Source organism: Lissotriton vulgaris, chromosome 8, assembly GCF_964263255.1.
Source record: "Lissotriton vulgaris chromosome 8, aLisVul1.2, whole genome shotgun sequence".
NCBI lineage: Eukaryota > Metazoa > Chordata > Amphibia > Caudata > Salamandridae > Lissotriton > Lissotriton vulgaris.
In genome coordinates this window covers 1,510,700,967-1,510,719,645 of record NC_141696.1, presented here as the reverse complement: position 1 = coordinate 1,510,719,645, position 18,679 = coordinate 1,510,700,967, and the positions used below count along the sequence as shown (strand labels likewise).

Genomic DNA, 18,679 nt, shown 5'->3' with positions numbered 1-18,679 from the left:
TTGTTTTCTTCGTAATTTTGAAGATTTGTGGAGCGAATAAAGAAGCCTGCTGGTGGCTACAACAGGACCGCCCGTGACAGCGTGACTCTGTTACCAGCGCTAGTGGAAAGAGATATATATATATATATATATATATATATGTATATGTATATGTATATGTATATGTATATGTATATATATATATATATATATATATATGTATGTATGTATATATATATGTATGTGTATATATATATATATATATATATATATATATATATATATATATATATATATATATATATATATATATATATATATATATATATATATATATATATATAATTACCTACTGGCGATAGCCAGTAGGTATATATAGTTAGGATTTTTTCTCTATGGAACTTTTGAAAATTCTATGCCTAATAACTTTGGCGTTTGTGGACGGAATTGGCTGAAATTTTCAGGAAAATGGCACATTTTGTTTCTGAGCAGCTCCTGGAAGTTTGGGGGGGGTTCGTCAAGGGGGGGCCGAGAAAAAAGGGGGGTCCCAAAACGCGTTTTTCCCATGTTAATTTCCATAGGGCGGTTGGCCTCACTTTTAGCCCGAACGGCTGAATGGATTTCCACGAAACTTGGCAAAATTGTAGGGACTGTTAGCCCGATGTGCCTTTGCTAGGTCTCAATATATGTGCTTCAGTGAATTTTGAGAAATTAACGTTTAAAACAAGATATATATCTGTAACAGCGCTCCGGGCAGCGCTCCGGTTCGCGAACTTTTCGCGTATCGGAACTTTGCAAAGCGAAGCTGATTGGCTCTCCGGTGTCTGTCAACATTCTAAACAGTCCGGAGCGGCCGCCATCTTGTCTCTCGGTAGGATCGAGAGACAAGAGGAGGCCAAAACAAAGGGGGAAATGAAGGAAAGGGGGCAAGGTAGACCCCTTCTGACCCCCTAGGATTGATGAGGGGGATATTATAGAGCCACGCCGGGCCCAAAAAAAAAAAAAAAAAATCCGATTTTTTCGCCGTAGAGACGCGTCTTGGTACGCGAACCGGGCAGCTAACCGGGAAGCTAACCGGCAGTGTAACAGGAGTCTGAGGAGAAGCTGTTTGGCTGTTATCATTGTAAACAGTCTGGAGCGGCCGCCATCTTGTCTGTCTGTGGGATCGAGAGACAAGAGGTGGAAAAAAAAAGGTGTAAATGAATGAAAGGGGTAAGGCAGACCCCTCCTGAACCCCTAGGATTGATGAGGGGGCTATTAAAGTTCCCTGGGGGGTGAAAAAAAAAATTGCGATTTTTCGCGGTAAAGGTGCTTCCTGGTACGTTAACCGGGCAGCTAACCGGCAGCGTAACGGGAGTCCGACATATTGTGTTTTTTGAACGTTTGTGATATGTGCACGTGTGGATTTTGTCTAATTAAGGTTAAAAAAATATATATATATCTTTAAGCGTGTTCTGGCGCACTTACGTTTTGGGTTTGGTTTGCGCTGCAGAGACGATACGTCACGGTTATGCGATGCATCATGAGGCGTCTCACGGGCTACGTGATACGTCACTTAATAAAGAATATATTTTACAGCTATAGATATTAGCTTTTAAAAAACCAATGAAATTCACAGAAAAAACCATAGGTTATAGACCATATTTAGTTAGGAATTTGCATTTACAAAACCTTGAAAATTCACTGAAAAAACCATAGGTTATAGACCATATATAGTTAGGGAATAGCATTTACAAAACCTTATTTTATTTGCACAAAACCATTGAAATTCCAAATATAGTTTGTTGCACTAACTATATATCGCGGACCCGCAATCCACTGCTAATGATGTCACATATTATATCATTCATGACATGGTCAGTGACATCACTGATGACATCACTGATGACATCTCAAATGACATCACTGATGACATCACTGATGACATCTCAAATGACATCACTGATGACATCACTGACATCTCATTTGACATTACTGATTACATCACTGATGATATCATTTATGTGATAATACATCTTCAGACTCTAATATAACCTTAGATACACTCAGTGTAAACAGGCACTCACAGACTGTCACACATCCATGGAGTTACTCACACACCTAGTCAGTCATGCAAAGAATCAATCACATCTCCATTTCCTCAACTATACAGTTATACACACCTTACTTATTCAAACATATACTAACACATATTTACTCTCTTATACAATCCTTGATACAAGATCACAATGATTCATACAGCCACTCTCACATTCACTGGCTCTTATGTTCAGTTATTTATATATGTCAACTCTCACATGGAGTGTGTTTTACATATGTACTTACTTTGACATGTAGAACTGAGATATCCATTCACTCACCAATATACTCATGCACACAGTCAACTGTCCATACATCTGTTTCTACATGCACTTTTGAACCCATACACCTAGGGAATCAACTGCTCACACATCTATGCACAGAGTTATACACCTCCCAGCCACCCACACACATACTCAGTCTCCCATACAAATACTTGGGCAACCATTCAATAACCCATATAGTTACTGATATAGCTACTGATTTAAACATGCAGCAGTTTACAGAAGAACATAAATAATGATTGCCAAATTAAGACACTTTAATCACTAACCCATGCACTCAGTGAGACACATTTAATCATTCTCTCATACAGTCAGTCATGCACCTACTAAATCCTTCATCCAGACACTTATACATCCACTCATTCTTCAATATGTAAGACATATTTTAACTTTACAGAAACATACAGTCACTGGGTGTTGTCATCAGTGATGTCATCAGTGATGTCATTTGAGATGTCATCAGTGATGTCATCAGTGATGTCACTGACCATGTCATGAATGATGTAATATGTGACATCATTAGCAGTGGATTGCGGGTCCGCGATATATAGTTAGTGCAACTAACTATATATGGAATTTCAATGGTTTTGTGCAAATAAAATAAGGTTTTTTAAATGCTAATCCCTAACTATATATGGTCTATAACCTATGGTTTTTTCAGTGAAATTTTCAAGGTTTTGTAAATGCAAATTCCTAACTATATATGGTCTATAACCTATGGTTTTTTCTGTGAATATATATATATATATATATATATATATATATATATATATATATATATATATATATATATATATATATATATATATAATACTTCTCCGTGCACAGATTATACCGTTTCATGTTATATTGCTTATACCATCTCAAATTTTAGTATTTCAACAGCACTTATGATATTGCGTTATTGCATCATTTGTGAGAACAGAGTGCATGATAGTGTTGAGTTATAGGTAATGTATTGTGGCTACCGAGTTGAATACACTGTGTATCAAGGGGAGCGAGTTATAATTTGTAAGCGTTGCATAAATTATAAGTTAATGGTATTTATAGAACTTTAGAATACCTACATTTTGTTTAGTTTCAGTTTTGTTGTATAGAAAGAATAAAGTTATAGTAATTAAAAGGTGGTGCGTAATATATACATTTAAAGTAGAACTAAAGCTTTAAGATTTCTAATGTTTGCATTTGGTCTGAAAAGAAAGAAAAAATAACGTTTTCATAACTATACCAAAGGTTTAACCTTCGTTGTTTCCAGTGAATTTTAGGTTTTTTTGCATTTTTTTGTTTGATAAAAATGTGTTTCGAATTGTACAGTGTATTGTCCTTAAGTGGAGTGTCATACAGTAGAGTGGAGGAGTGTGTAGTGTTATGGAGTGTAGTGGACTAAAGTGTCTTATAGCACAGTGGCGTGGAGTGCACAAAAGTCAACAGGCATAGTGGAGAGTCGAGTAAACTTTGACATTGGAGTGGTGTCTTGTACAGTGACGCGGTGTGTCGTAGACCGTTGAAACCTGTCTTAGAGTAGAGTGTTGTACAGTGGAATGTAGGGGAATAGAGTGGAGTACAGTGTGGTACAGTGGCACAAAGTGTAGTAGAATGGAGCAGAGTGTGGTGGAGTGGATTGTTGTACGGTGCCATAGAGTTGGGTTCAGTGGAGTCGTGTCGGATCGAATGTAGTAAACTGTAATACAGTGGAGTGTTATGTTGTGTAGTATAGTATAGTATAGTATAGTATAGTAGAGTGGTGTGGAGTAGAGTGAACTGGTGTAGCGTAAAGTGTTGTGGAGTGATGTGTGGTACAGTGGAGTGGACTGGTGTGCTGTAGAGTAGCAGAAAGTGTCATTGGGTGGAGTAGAGTACTTCAGAGTGGATTACAGTGTTGTAGAGTGGAAAACAATAGTGCGGTTCAGTATGGTCGGGTGGAGTGGTATAGACTGTTGTAGTGTTAAGTGGAGTGTCGTAGAGTGAGGTACAGTGTAGTGATGTACATTGGAATAAAGTAGACCGGCTTGGTGAAGAGTGGAATAGCATACAGTGGAGTGGCATAGAGTAGAATACTGTAGAGTGTACTGGCATACACTTTAGTGGCATACAGTGAAGTAACATACAGTGGAGTGGTGTAGAGTGGAATAACGTTGAGTGTAGTGCTATACAGTGAAATGGAGTGTCGTACAGTAGAATAGCGGAGTGGCTTACACTGTAGTGGCATGGAGTCGCATCGTGTAGAATAGCGTAAAATGTAGTGTAGGTTGAAGTTGCATACAGTGGAATAGCACAGTGTAGTAGCGTGGTCTGAAGTGACATAGAGTGTTATAGTGTACAATGGAGTGGCATAGAATGTAGTGACATGGAGTGTAATAGGGTCGAGTGGCTTTTATTAGAGGGACGTATGCTGCAGGTGTCGGGAATACGCTCCACAGGATCCGGTTGATGCTCATAGGGGTCCACCTCCCAATGTTACCAACACCCTGACCTTAATATACAGGGAGTTCGAACCATTAGGCGAGGGAAAAAAGGAAGGGGAAGGGACTGCTGGGATGTAAGGCTCTGAAAGACACAAACATAGAAGACAATATTAAACAATGCATTTGATGTAACAACTACTCTCATAAATTCCCGGTATGAGTAAGTGTCTGAAGGATCATAAACACACCTCCATCAGAGGAACCAGCACACAAACAGCAGTTCAGGAAACTTTTAGCGTAAATACACAAGCCCAGTTCTCAACTCCGGAAAGAAGGAAAACCCTGTTTCTTCCGTTAGGATGGACTTGAATGTACTCAAAGAAATAAGAGGGATTAACACGAGTGTAGAACAGCACTATAATCTTTCTGCTCCACGGAGGATGTTCATGGAATATTGTATCATCATATTCCTGCAAGTCTAAAGTGCTTATGATATCAAAACATGTAATCCTGTTTCCACACGGTAGAACGTAGTGGCCACCACTGTTCTCCGCTGCACAAGCAACAAAACGAATATCCAATAAAACACGGCAGCAAGTGGTCTCCAACACACATTGCTCCGCTAAGCTTGTAGAAACGAAACTTCCATAAACGGCAACGCGTGGTAACCATACACACTGCGTTCCGCTATTAATGTCATTCAGTAAACAATGTTACGGTAGCATGTAGTACCCACCACAATGCTCCGCAACTAATCCAAAATGCAGAAAGAGCTCTAAACGGTAACGCGTGGTCGGCCGACACACTGCGTTCCATTTTGATGAAGAGGGCACAGCCGCGCATGAACACTCACCAACTCTGGGGAAGACTGCACAAGATACAGGATTTTCCAAAAACAACCTCGAGGAATACAGGGAAACAGAGAGACCGCCTCACCGAGACGCCGGCACTGGGAAACAGGAAACAATCAGAATAACGCGCATAGGCTGTAGCGCGTGAAGTCAATAAGTACCTCCCACTACAGGAGGCTCATGGGAGTTGTTCTTAAGCGTTAGGTAGGCGCAATGACTGCGAATCCTGACAGAAGGGACTTATACTGGAGGGACGTAGAGTGGAATGTCATATATTGGAGGGATGTAGAGGGGAGTGGCTTACAGTGTAACAGCGTGGAGTGGCATAGAGTGGAATGTGGTACTTGAAACAGACGTAGTGTTAAAGTGGGTGAATGGAAATAGATGTATTGTGGTAGGAATATAGATTGAGGTAAATTCTGGTAGGTGTAAATGGTGTAAAAGTTATAAATGTTCAAATACTTAGTTATATATTGTGCTGCTGTATTCCGCAGTACATGCTGATAAGGCTAATCTCTGTCTTTACAAAATGTAAAAGGCAGCTATGTAGTTTTCAGTAAACTAGCTGTGTTCTAGGTTAGATTATTAAATATAGGTAAATAGTAGGTTTTACTGCTATTCCATAACTATTGCCACTTTATGAAAGTAGTAATAGGTAGATAAATGTAGTTATATTGGTCTATATATTTTTACTGCACTTTACAGAGAACCGCGCTATTTAATTTCTTTTACATTTTTCATCTGTAGCGCAGTAATTTGCAAGTATTACCATGGTACTCTAGACTTGAAAAAAAAAATAATATGTAAACAATTGGAAATACATCGTCATAAACAATTATCACTAATTTTAAATGCCTTATAACTTAAAAAATACTTACCCGACCTACATTTAGTACCCAAAAGGATCATCTGCACACCATAATGTATAATTCTGCCAAGTTTTATGGAAGTTCATTCATCCGTTTTCACCCTATGTCCGATGCAACAGTCTGTGAAAAAATCTATTGTTGGAAAAATGTATTTTGGATCCCCCTCTTATTTTTGCTCCTCTTTGACCAGTCACAGCAAAACTTTACATCCTCCGATGTAAAATAAAAAAACCTCTGATGTAGAAAAACCTATAGGTCTGCATTGCAAAGTTTTGTGAAGATTCGTCAAATGGGGAAAAGTTATTAGCGAGCAAAAATCTGAAGAATTCCTATACCTGGGGATCCTAACTAGAACTACAGTACCTACCCCACTCTGTTAGATCTATATCTATTTCTACAGATAGAGATAGATCTCTCCTATATTTAATTAGAACAATTCAATTGAATTTATATAAACTCTACAACCAGGCTGCACATTTTCAGAAACTTGCTGCCCACCTATTTAAAGCCAGGAAATATTGAGATGTTTTAGAAGCTTTTTATTAGAACTCTATGGTTTTTGATTCTCATTTAAGATTACATGCTTTGCTCAAACACCTAAAATTAAGCACAATGTGATCAGCTACACCCTAGAGTGCAGTACAACATCAAAACCCATCCCTTGAAATCTGATTCCCAATTTCTAAGATCTGCAGTCACTAAAAACAACTGTTCTCTAGCCCTGGATCTGTAACACAATCTTAGCATATACAAGTAAACCTTCAGAACACCAAGAGACTTTTGCTTAAATGCCCCTGAAGACCCTGTGTTAGTACCTTTTTTCTTACTCTATCCCCCTTTGTCTTTGCTTATCTCTCCATCCTTAGTTGCCCTGGTGTATTACGTCTGATTGTACGGTAGTGAGCTTTATGAAGTACAAGTCCTCTGTCTGTTAGCCATTAAGAATACTTGAATTGTGTATGTATTTGCCTCATCTGTGTCCTTTTTGATTTCCTTTAGCAAGGAACGTGCAGCTGCTGCTGCTGCAGCCGGCGGTCCTCACCGTGAGGCTTGGACAACCAAGGGTCCTTCCTACGACGACATGTACAACCACAGTGTGGTGATTAGTATTGAGGAACAGGAAGATCTCCAGCGAGCATCAGCTGAAGGAAAGACTGTCAAGGAGAGACCCATATGGCTGCGGGAGAGTACAGTCCAGGGGGCATTTAATGACGCTGAGGGCACCAAAGAAGGTATGAATGGGGTTGACATTATTTGGAAGTGGGTGGACATCTCTTCTTTAGCCCTTCCCAAAATGTATTTCATTTCTGTACGTTGATACCACCTGTACATAACTTCCATGATTGATGTTAAAACATTTCACTAGTAGCCTGTATATCACCTTCCTTCACTGCATGTTTCTTTCCCATCCACTCCTTTAGGACATTCCAGACCTTGTAAAATCACTAAAAAATATTTTATATCATTATTTTATAAATTTGCAGGCAATTTATAAGTGCAGAACTCGGAGGTTGGGTTCACAATTGCCTTGTTATTCACAACCTTCAAATTAGAGCTTTAGCAAATCCATCTTTTCTTCATGTTCACCCTAGATTTTTCTCTTTTTTCCTGGACCCTATTTATTTTATTATGAGTTCTGTGCACTTTACTCCTGCTAAACGCAGTAAAGGGCCTGGGCTCCCCCCTGAAACCTGGTTAATTTGACTTACCTCCGATTGACATCTTTAACTTGTGTGTGTGTGTGTATATATATATATATATATATATGTGTGTGTGTTCCTAGTGTATGGTGTAAGACAACAGTTCTTAACCTTTTGTATGGAGACCCCTGGGTGTCCACAAACCCTACTCAAGTGGTCCGCACCTGCTTAGAAAATAAAATAGTATTAACAGGTTGATAAAGTGTATATCAATAAAGATAGTATCCTTAGATTGATTTGTGGGAGCAGTGCATGCACATTTAACAATATAGCATGTACGATGGATGGCTTCACTTAAATTTAGAAAAGCTCCAGCCTGCCCAATAAAATTAAAATGCTGTAATTTGTGTATTGTTATGCTAATAAATTGCTTTAGGCTAGTGTCCTCCGATTCCACTAATGACGATTCAAATGCACTAAAGGTTAAGTGGGGATCCACAGAAATCAAAAGGTTAAGATCCACTAGTGTAGGAAATACACTCGGGCCTGTAAGATAAAATGCCATCCATAAAGGCCTACGCTATGTAGCCTGATTGCAGCAACCTAGAAACCTGTCAAAAATAACTCTTTTTGACAGGGAAGAAACCCTGTTTTTAATTTTAATAAGTCACCCCTTAGTACAACCTGTCACCCACATGACATGTGTGAAATGAAAGTTGGCATGATCCTCCAGTTAATAGTTCCCAAAAGCTATTTTCACCGGCAGGGCTGTAGCTGGATTCTATAAAATTTCTAAAATGCAGATTATAAAGTTTAATCTGTAACTTTTAACAGAAAACTGCATATATATTAAACTCTCAATTCATTGGTAAAGTTAGATGTTTAATAAATATTTAGGGAAATTAACTTTCTGAAAATACCTTTTCCTCTGCCTAAAGAACATGGAGGCTAATTTGCCTTAGCCTCCCAGCAGCTGTCTAGCAAGTGCTTCCCCTAAATGAGCTGCAAAAATTGCTTCCACAGCAAAACAGTGGCTTAGGCCTGGTAGTGTGGGGCTTTGGATTAATATCAGCCATGGAAGGATAATTTGGGTGGACCCAGGAACTTCATTAAATTGAAAGGGCCAGAGGTGAGGCCCTGCCCATCCATAGTTCAGTGTAATGAGAGAACTGAAGAAGGCAAAACCTTTGTCCCCAAGGCCCACACTAGCCAGGATGGCTTCGAACCCTGGGTTGGGATGGAAGCTACTCCCATGACTGGGTTGGAGGGAACACTGGAGGGGACTGCTCAATTCCCTGTCCACACCTTTGGGTGGACAAAGAGCTCTGCATAAGTGAAGAAGGGTTCGCCCATCTTGGATTTTAGGAATGAGGAACACAGTCGGATTATATGCAGTCTGGCAAACCGGAACTTCTGAAATAGTGTGTAAGTTTGCCCCTGGCAAATTTGGGACGAATTGTACTCATTTGGTTGGGGAGAGCTAGGCTTCATCCCCACCCACTGGCTAGTGCCAATTATAAATATGCCATCTCAAGATAACCCCCTTAGAATACTTTATGGACCTGCAGAAGATTAGAGGAAGACTAAATCTGTGCTCTTTGACCTGAGAGGAGCCCTGAAGGACTGCACCTGCGCCCTCTTGTACCTCGGGGGAAAAAAAGTGAACTCCAAGGGTCAGTTGGCTGACCTTCTGTAACTTTAGGGGCACAATAAGGTCCAAGAGACCTTTTTCCTGAAGAGACATATCGACCAGTGCTTTCCCCGCTGGAGGATTTTGAGCTCCATAAAAAAGACTTAAATCAGAAGGTTAAATCTTTGACTAGGATGAGCCTTCTTGGTGTATCTTACCTGTGCTCCATCGTAGTCAGCCTGAAATTGCACCTAGGTAAAGGTCGACCGCTGCTAAAGACAGTAATTTGCACTTAGTGATTTTTGGTGATATTTTTGCTTAAAACATTAAACATTTATATCTCCAATCGCCTTACTGGATTTCTGTAATTTTAACGTCATTTTGTTTATTAAATTGTACTGTATTTCTCTCATTCGGATTGGGATTTTTTTTGTTTGATGTTTTTGCTATACTACTGTTTTGGTACTACATGCTCACTTTAGAAAGTCCCTGAAAACCTTTCTGTTCTAGACGCCTCACAGAGCATCAGCACCTTCTCACATGTCCGCAAGCGTAGAGATACCCCTGCGGGGGTGATTCAGGCACTATACAAATAAATTAAATAAATAAATAAATACTTTACACACTTCACTAAGCTGAGCCTGTTTGCTGTGTGCCAAAGCTACAAGGGGGTTGAGCTCTAGTTAAGTTAGTGACTTTGGGGTACACCCTGACAAGTTAGTGTTGTTATTCCTTGAGTTGGGCTTCTTCTCATCCCAAATAATAATCCACGTTCTTCTAGGGGGCATTGACCGTCTCCATGTTTGTCCTCGACCTAACTGTAACCTACTTGACCTCAGTCTGTGAAAGCGGAGCAAATGTGACAAGATAACAAGATATAAAGGCATCTTTATTGCTCATTAACCGCATCGCTGCTGCAGCGATTTTTGCGCTGTGCGGCTTTTTTCAGTTTACCGCGTTACATGACGAGCTCAGCTCGTCATCAGCACACGCCACCCGTGGCTGATGACGAGCTGAGCTCGTCATCAGCAGCGAAGGGGTTAACTTTGTTAGCAATATAAACGCCTTTAAATCTTGTTATCTTACCACATTTGCTCTGTTTTCACAGACAGAGGACAAAAGTTGGTTTGTTTTCCTACTCGCCAGAAAGGGCGAGTAGGACCTAAAAACAGCTCGACCTTGTTAAATTTAGCTCGACTATGCGAGTGGTCGAGTGGAATTTTCGAGGCCTGCCTAAAGATCATGATGACACACATTTCAGAATCCTATACAAGTTTATTATTTTCACTTTTGGATTCTCAAACAATACACGGTTGTTGTTAAAAAGATAACCAACACTGGAGACAATCCTGCGGAAAAGGATGTTTGGTATCCTCCAGTTCAAGTCATATAGAGTTTGACTGTCTTCTAATACAGAGATGCAATGTGTAGTTGCCATCTAATCAGACGGCTTAAGGCATATTTACACATACAGGGGTGCTTTAATCACGGTTAGTGGTGGCCAAACAAAAATTGGACACCTCAACCTCTCTTGCTGTAGTCTTTTCCGTGTTGACTCCATTCCACAGCTCTATTACTCCCACTTCTTGCTTTATTCTTGGGCAGAGAGCTCAGGCTGCAAGCCTACAATCCACCTCCCATTCTTCCTTGAAGAGCTGCCTTGTAATGAGATTATATGCACACTGTCCAAGCATGCTTTGGTTACAGTTCCATTTGGAGTAGTAAGGAATCTTGGTCCAGATATTTTTTGAGTTATTGAAGGTGGACTAAGTTTTTTTTTCGATAAAGTAGTTTGCGGTAATAAGCTGAACCGAATACTACATTGATTTGACAGAAGTTTTGAGAGGTACCCAACACCTTTGTGTATAGAGTGCTCAAACCCTCTTCCATTTGCCCCAAGCATTTCTTCCTTATTCTTTTCCTGGGGCATTTAGGGGGCATTTTTGCAATAGGAAACACAACACACTGTTACTGAGTGTTTGCGGACAAATCACAGCGGGAGGCGGTGAGGAGTGCCCCAGCTATTTCCCCCTCTCACATTGTCCCCTCTTATTTGCCTCCTCCCTCTCACTACTAGAGCTAGGAAGCAATGGGAGATGGTGTGGGGGTGGAGACTCCAGATCCATCTCGGTTTCTGTGATGTGTCCAGACTTTGGCCTAGCAAAAGGAGGCGAAATACCAAGACAGTAGTGGCAAAAGAGCAGCAGGCAGTGGCAGCAGCAACAGATCTACTTGATTTCCTTTCTGTGCCCGTTTGGGGTATGGGAGCAGTTAAATACTACTTTGCGTTTGTCAGTGTGAGGCATTCGTCGCTACAGTCTCTGTCATCTCTGCCTGACTTCAAAGCTCACTGCACACCTGTTGTCTAACCTCCCTCCATGTAGAATGCTTGCATATTTTTAATTGCCATACCTTTTCTCTGCTTTATTTTTAAACACGGCTGGCAGTGTTCTCAGGGTTATGTGTGGCACCTGGGCATAAGCTGGAACGCAGTATGTAATCTTTATTTCATGGACGCCCAACACATCAGGTGGAAATCCTGTGTGCTTTTTTTGGTCCAGAAGTTTGAAAACCTGGAAAGAAAATGTGCTAAAGTGCAGGTGCGGCGGCGTCAAGGGAGAGATGAACTGAGCATGTCTGCCAATGTAGCACCACCTGCGCATGCCCCAGCTTTCGTGCAGAGCACTCTGGCTTGAAAGAGATGTCCAGGATGGAGGATGATGCATCCCAGGATACGTCCCTTCTGTAAACACATGGCTGTTAGAGGTTCAGAGAAGAACATCAGGAACCATTTTGACATACACCAGAGTTCTGTGTTGGAACCACACCTCCCTAGCTTAAACCTAAACACACCCCCTTTCATTGTATAAATAATATTAAGGCTTTGACATTAAAGCAAATGAAGGAACCTTGAAACCAAATAATAAGCAAACCAGATACAGAAAGTGAGTAGGTAAGTAGCAGGGAACCAGGCACAGACGTATGTGCACCTACCAAACCAAGTCAAGTGGCTTCACAGATGCCCATCCTTGTTCTAAATGGGCAGTCAGCACATTCCTTTCCACCAAGCTCTTCCTTGCAACCACATTACTTCCATCACCTTCTCCTCTTTCCTCTCCGTGAACCCTCTCACTCCTGCCACATCAACACTGAAACCCTTTTCCACTGACATTTCTAACCTTTCCACTTGCATATAATGCTTCTGACATAAAGCTACCCTCCTCTTGTTCTACCTTTGACCACCGTCTAATTCTGCCCAATCGTCACTGGCCGTTTGCACGCGGAATGGCCTCTTGAGCTCTGAAAGACCATGGTCTACTCGTCCCGATCTTATTTTAGCCAATCTCCTTCATGTATCCTTTGTTTCCTCCTCTACACCCCAATCTACCTCCTTATTCATTTCTCCACTCAAGAATAGGCAGGAGGCCAGACGTCACAGACCGGTGCCTGGTGACCTGGATCCCATCACCACTCTCCGGAGGGTTTTATTGTACTGGTCTCAACCTTTCATTTACAATCACTCCTATGGATAAGGATGCGAGACCTGTAACTTCCCTGCACCATCCTGCTGACATTGATAGATGAAGACTGCTGCAGAACCTGTCTGGGAGGAATATGCAAAGATCAGGAACAACCTGAAACCAGTCCCACAATATAACTGTAGAATATGTATATACTCTCTGCAAACGTAGTATAAGTATAGGGTAAAAACTGCTTGGTTGCGAAGGGAATGAGAAACTATTTTGTGCTCAATGGTTGCGGTATTGACTGCCAACTCCCTGTCTCAGGTTTGCATGCCTGCAACTGCTGCCTTGGAGGAAGGAGCTTATGAACGGCTTGAGGGGCAAGGGAGGCATTGGAGGTGCAGTTGCATGAGGAAAATGCTGCTGAGAAAAGGAGGACCCTCAGAACAAACTGAAGCTGCTGACTTGGATTAAAGAACGGGCCTTGCTTGCCCTGAGACCAATTGTCCATTCTGCATGCTCCAAAGCCATAGGGCCCGTGACTACGGGACGCTCAGGGAAACCAAAAAACATAGTGCTAAGAAACTATACCTGCATTCAGCAGTCTCACTTGAAGAACTCAGGCGTTAGAAGAGGTGTGCATTAACCTACACCTCTTTTCCACCCCTCGACAAAGGGCGGAAGAAGATTGGTGGGGTATTTGCTGTGGGTGTGCAGTGAGGTTTTTTTTTTGTGCCTGATGAACATCCACCTGTAAATGAGTGATTTGGCGTGGCCTCTTCATGAGCGGGGCTGGAAATGCCCATGCTCACCCAAGAGTGGCTGGGCTAGGACAGAGTCTGCATGCTGTCCGCTAGAATTGTGTCCCAGGGTATTGTGCAATAGTGAGACACTCTGGGAGAGAGGAAAGATCACAATGAGACTGAGTTAACCTCAGCTTTGGAAACTGGTCAGCAGGGATCTGGAAGAGCAACCCACAAGCACTGCCCACTCATTTCCACAGGAGAGCAAAAGTCTAACTTGCATTGTGCAACCAGTCAATACCTGTACTAGCCTAGGCTGCATCCAAATCACAACATTTCTGTTCTGATGCTGTGCACCAATTAAGGTGCCTTTGTTGATTATGTACATTTTGGGGCTTGGAAGGTGTTCTGTACGGCAAGCTGTAGTATCGGGGCCGGACTGGCCATAGCCGTCACTGGGCTTTTCCCCTGTGGGCCAGAAGGGTGGGGCTATTTTTGGACTGAAGGGGGGATGTTTTGTTACTATGGGTTGGTTTTTCAGCAGTTCGGCAATTGCTGCCCCCTCTTACAAAATCAAAGCAGCCGTGTTTCCCACCATTCACCCCCCATCTTTGGGGCCGGTCCGATGTAATTGGCAGGGCTGTACTCTGCCAGCTAAGCAACTTCTCAGACAGACCCAATCCCAGAAAAGGCACTATCCTGCACATACAGGAAGATTATCAATAACTCACCTGACCCGCTGAGGACCCTACGGGAGGCCTGGGAGGCCGACATTAGTCTACTAGAAGAGGATGATTGGGCAGAGGCTATACAGAGCGAAAGCGAGGTAGCAATCAGGGCGAGATTTAGGCTAGTACAATTAAGAATTCTTCATATGTCCTATACCACCAGCCCAATGAGAGCGCACCCATACGGATCGTTGTATACGGGCTGTGGTGAAAGAGGTACCATTTTCCACATTATCTGGCAGTGTCCAGCCATACAACAATATTGGGGAAAGGTGGTACGAATAATGTCGGGGTGAATGGGCCGAAAATTCCTATGGAGCCAGATGGCACATACTGTGTGTAAAAGGGGACCAGACATGTCAGAAACATCCGAAAACCTGCCTATTAGTGGCGGCGATGGTGGCCAGGAGGAACATTGCCAGAGCATGGGGGGCTGCCTTTTCCCCGACAGTGGGTCAATGGAAGGCCAATCTTGATTGGTGTAGTGCAGCAGGAAAGATAGTATATGAGAGCAGGGGCTGCCCGTGAAAATGGGAGAAAGTGTGGAAACAATTAGAGAAATACAGGAACCCGTGAGGTGGAAGGAGGGAAGATATGCAAATGAGGATGGGTGTGGGCGGTCGTTCTAGAAACCCTTTAAAAAAATTTAACATAACATACGAGCTACGGATAAGCTAGTTAAAACACCTCTGTAGGTTAATCCTTGCGTTGGCTGTTGCCTCGTGCAAATCCGTACACTCCCACAAAGCCAAGGTAGATTCAGTCATGGTTTTTGCAGACATAGCTCAATCCCTTGTTTGTAGTCATTGGCTTTTCAAGGCTATTTTGCACTAATGAGTTGCTCAAAGGAAAGAGCCAGTGCATAGCAGTAGGATAGTTAACTTTGTGGCAGCACCATTCCTTTTAGTGCAAGGTTCATTCCTACTTGAAACCCTCTCTACTATCTTCTCTGGCGTTGGTCAGAACATTTCATTAATAAGCTTTTTTCATGCTGCGGACAAGGGTTCATTGTACAGCTTTTGAGTAGCTATTTCTAGTCCTTTAAGTAGTAGTAATCGTGTACCAAATTGACTTTCAGACTTGCTTCTTTCCAGGATTACATTGGTTCAGGCAAAGTAAAGGCTGACAGTTGTACATCAGATCTCCTGGTTGAGATGTGCAAGTGACCTGTGAGTCAGAAGAATGTACTGGTTTTTGCCCTGGCTAAAGTATGGCATGCTTGGCCCTTGGCATCTTCTCAGCTCCTGATCATTCCTCCGATGTCTGCTCATATCAGCTGGTCATCAGATAGGTGGGTGAATGCAGTTCTGAGACATCCAGTGTGTATTGACCGAAGTGAATCCATTCTCTGCCTTTTGTGGAACACTGTATCTTCTGCACCCGAGAAGTGTTGGTCCTTTGTAGAAGGATGTGCCATTCTTTGTTGATCCTAGTACTCGCTGTGCTTCCTTGGGAAGGCCTGATGAGAACAAGGGGCCCGCTTTTGGCACCTTTTTCTTCAGGGTAAGCTTCTTCAGTGGCTTCAGCCTAAAGACCTTGCTTCATCTTTGTGCCGTTTGATACATACAATTTAGCATGGTGGTGGTAACATACGTTTTCATGGTCTGGTTCCTTTTCTGTGCTTTGTTACAAATTCTGTTCCTGCCTTAAACAGAGAGGAAGATTATTGACAAAGAAGAACTCCTCTTTGGGTGTTTCTATGAGCTATTGGAGTCAAAAGCTGAATTTTTACCACAGGTTTCTAGAGTTCTTTCAGTCACTTGACCTGTTGCATTTGGTAAATAAATTTGCACAACCCGGCTGCAGTGAGGAAGAGATTTAAAATTGTGGTTGCCTCCATAATTTCATAGGAAAGTTTTCATGTGAGTTTGTAATTGTAGGCATTCAGATTTAATGATCGACCTAGCTCAAAAGATTACGTGTAAAGAAGGCAGCCTAGCGTACCTAACTGAGTGTTGCGCTCTGAAAGAGGACTAATTGAAAAGCTTTATTGGATTTTCGTAGGGGAGAGTCTCATTTTGAAAAAGAGTGGCTCAGAGGACCTTGATTCTTTGAATGGCGGGCCTGGCTTTTTGAAGCGCGAGGCCTGGCTTTTTGAAGCATGAGGCCTGTCTTTTTGAAGCGCGAGGCCTAGCTTTTTGAAGCACGAGGCCTGGCTTTTTGAAGCGCGAGGCCTGGCTATTTAAAGCGCGAGGCCTGGCTGTTTTAAGCACAAGGCCTGGTTATTTAGACTTTGGGGGGCTTTGTTAGGTCATGTGTAGACAGCGCAGGTGCTGTATCTTCACAACATGTTGCATACACTCTGTGGGCTTACAGCCCGCCCATTGCTTTTCATTTGTTATTCAGTGTCATTTGAAAATCCTTGCTTGTATGTCAATCAATCAACGATTTGCAAAGCAGTGCTTATCACCCGTGAGTGAAATCCAGGCGATGGGTGGTCATTCTCTTGTAAAAGTACCTCCTTTTCACATGTTGTTCCCTCCCACGGAGCATGACCCAATCATTTGTAGCCTTACACTTTTTTGCCTGTAGATTTGTTTTTCACCCACTTTTTTTTTTTGCTTTCTGCAAGTGATTCTAGAAGCCTGGGTTTTGCTTGTCTGTAAAGCTCTAAAACCTCTTGTTGTTATTTTGTTTTCTGTATGCAACTGCAAGTCAGTGTGCATTGGCTTTTTAAATCTATTTTAAAAATATTTCTTTCCTTTCTCTTCTCAGCGTGTCTGCTTTATTTGCTTTCTGTGTTTGTGTATTTTCTGCAAAGCTTTATTTCTGTATGCTTCTGCAGGTCTTTTTAAAGCTATTACAATTCTTTCTGTTTGCTGCATGTTTTGGCTTTTTAAAGCTATTTTAACTAAGTATCTGCTTTCTGTGTTGGTGTGTCGTCTGTAAAGTTTTAGAACCTCATGTTTTTTTCTTGGAGTAGCAGACTTTACCCTAACAGGGCCATACATTCCAAAGGGCTGCTCGAGGGAGAAGCTTTAGCCATCTGTTTTTTGTCGTATCGGGAGTTGTGCTGACCGGTGAGAGGAAAGCATAATCATGATGCTTTTTTTAGTTGGATTGTAATTACAGCAAAGTAGTCTTTCTTTCTCCCTCTATTCCAACCCAGAGGACGGATTCAGAGCACTTCTGGTGTCCTACAGTAGACAAAAGACCTCCTTCTAAATGCAGCCCCCTGCATCCTATTTTTTCCCCTCTGTTTTCATTCCATAGCTGGGTAAAATAGCTCAGTGGCCTCAGTGCCCGCAGCACACTGCACTAAATCCGGTTGTTTGTGACTCCGTCCTTTATCTATGAGCTGGCTATTTTGATTCAGAGAATTTAGATCCAAGATTGCACAAAAACACAGAAAAGCTTATTATTTTCTCGTTTACTTTTTTTTGGTGCCATCCACAATTAACAGCACATTGAGTAACACTCGCCCTCCTGTTATCCCCTATACTGTCTCCCCACCCCATCCGATTGGTAATGCCAGTAGTTCGCCTATAGGCAAGACCTATTGGCTTTGCCAATGCTTGTTTTTAGGGAGTGACCTGGCTATTTAGATTGGTTATTTGAAACACTGGACTTGGTTTTTGAAGTAACATGCTTGGAAATGATTTGCCAATAAGAGTGAAGGATTCTTTATAGCCCAGTCACAAGAAAAGAAAAGAAACGCAGACAAATAACCATGAAGCTTTTAGTAGAGTAATGTCAATTAAGATTTTTAATAGTTTGTCTAAGCATGTCATTTAGCTATGCTAAAGGACGTAGCATGTAACACAATTATATACGCTTTCAGATGTCTATTTTGTGTAACACTTCAAGTGGGGGTTATAACTTAACATACTTATTGTTTTTGTTTTGGGTATGCAGTAATGTTTTTTCTCAGCTTATATGTTCCCTTAAACGATTGACCTGTAGAAAAGGATTGCTGTCCTGAATACAATTCACACACCTATCAGTGATTTTCACCACCTGTGACTACCACCAACTCTGTTTTAAAGGATACTGTGTTTAGGAAAGTA

General features: G+C 41.8%; 1 protein-coding gene across 1 annotated transcript in view; it reads left to right on the top strand.

The window, feature by feature from the left end:
- GTF2E1 (general transcription factor IIE subunit 1) overlaps nt 1-18,679 on the top strand; it is a 211,629-nt gene that overhangs the window by 189,017 nt on the left and 3,933 nt on the right. The window contains exon 4 of the mRNA XM_086935626.1: nt 7,467-7,699. Within this exon, the coding sequence (XP_086791752.1) occupies nt 7,467-7,699 (233 nt within the window). The remainder of the gene's footprint in view (nt 1-7,466; nt 7,700-18,679) is intronic.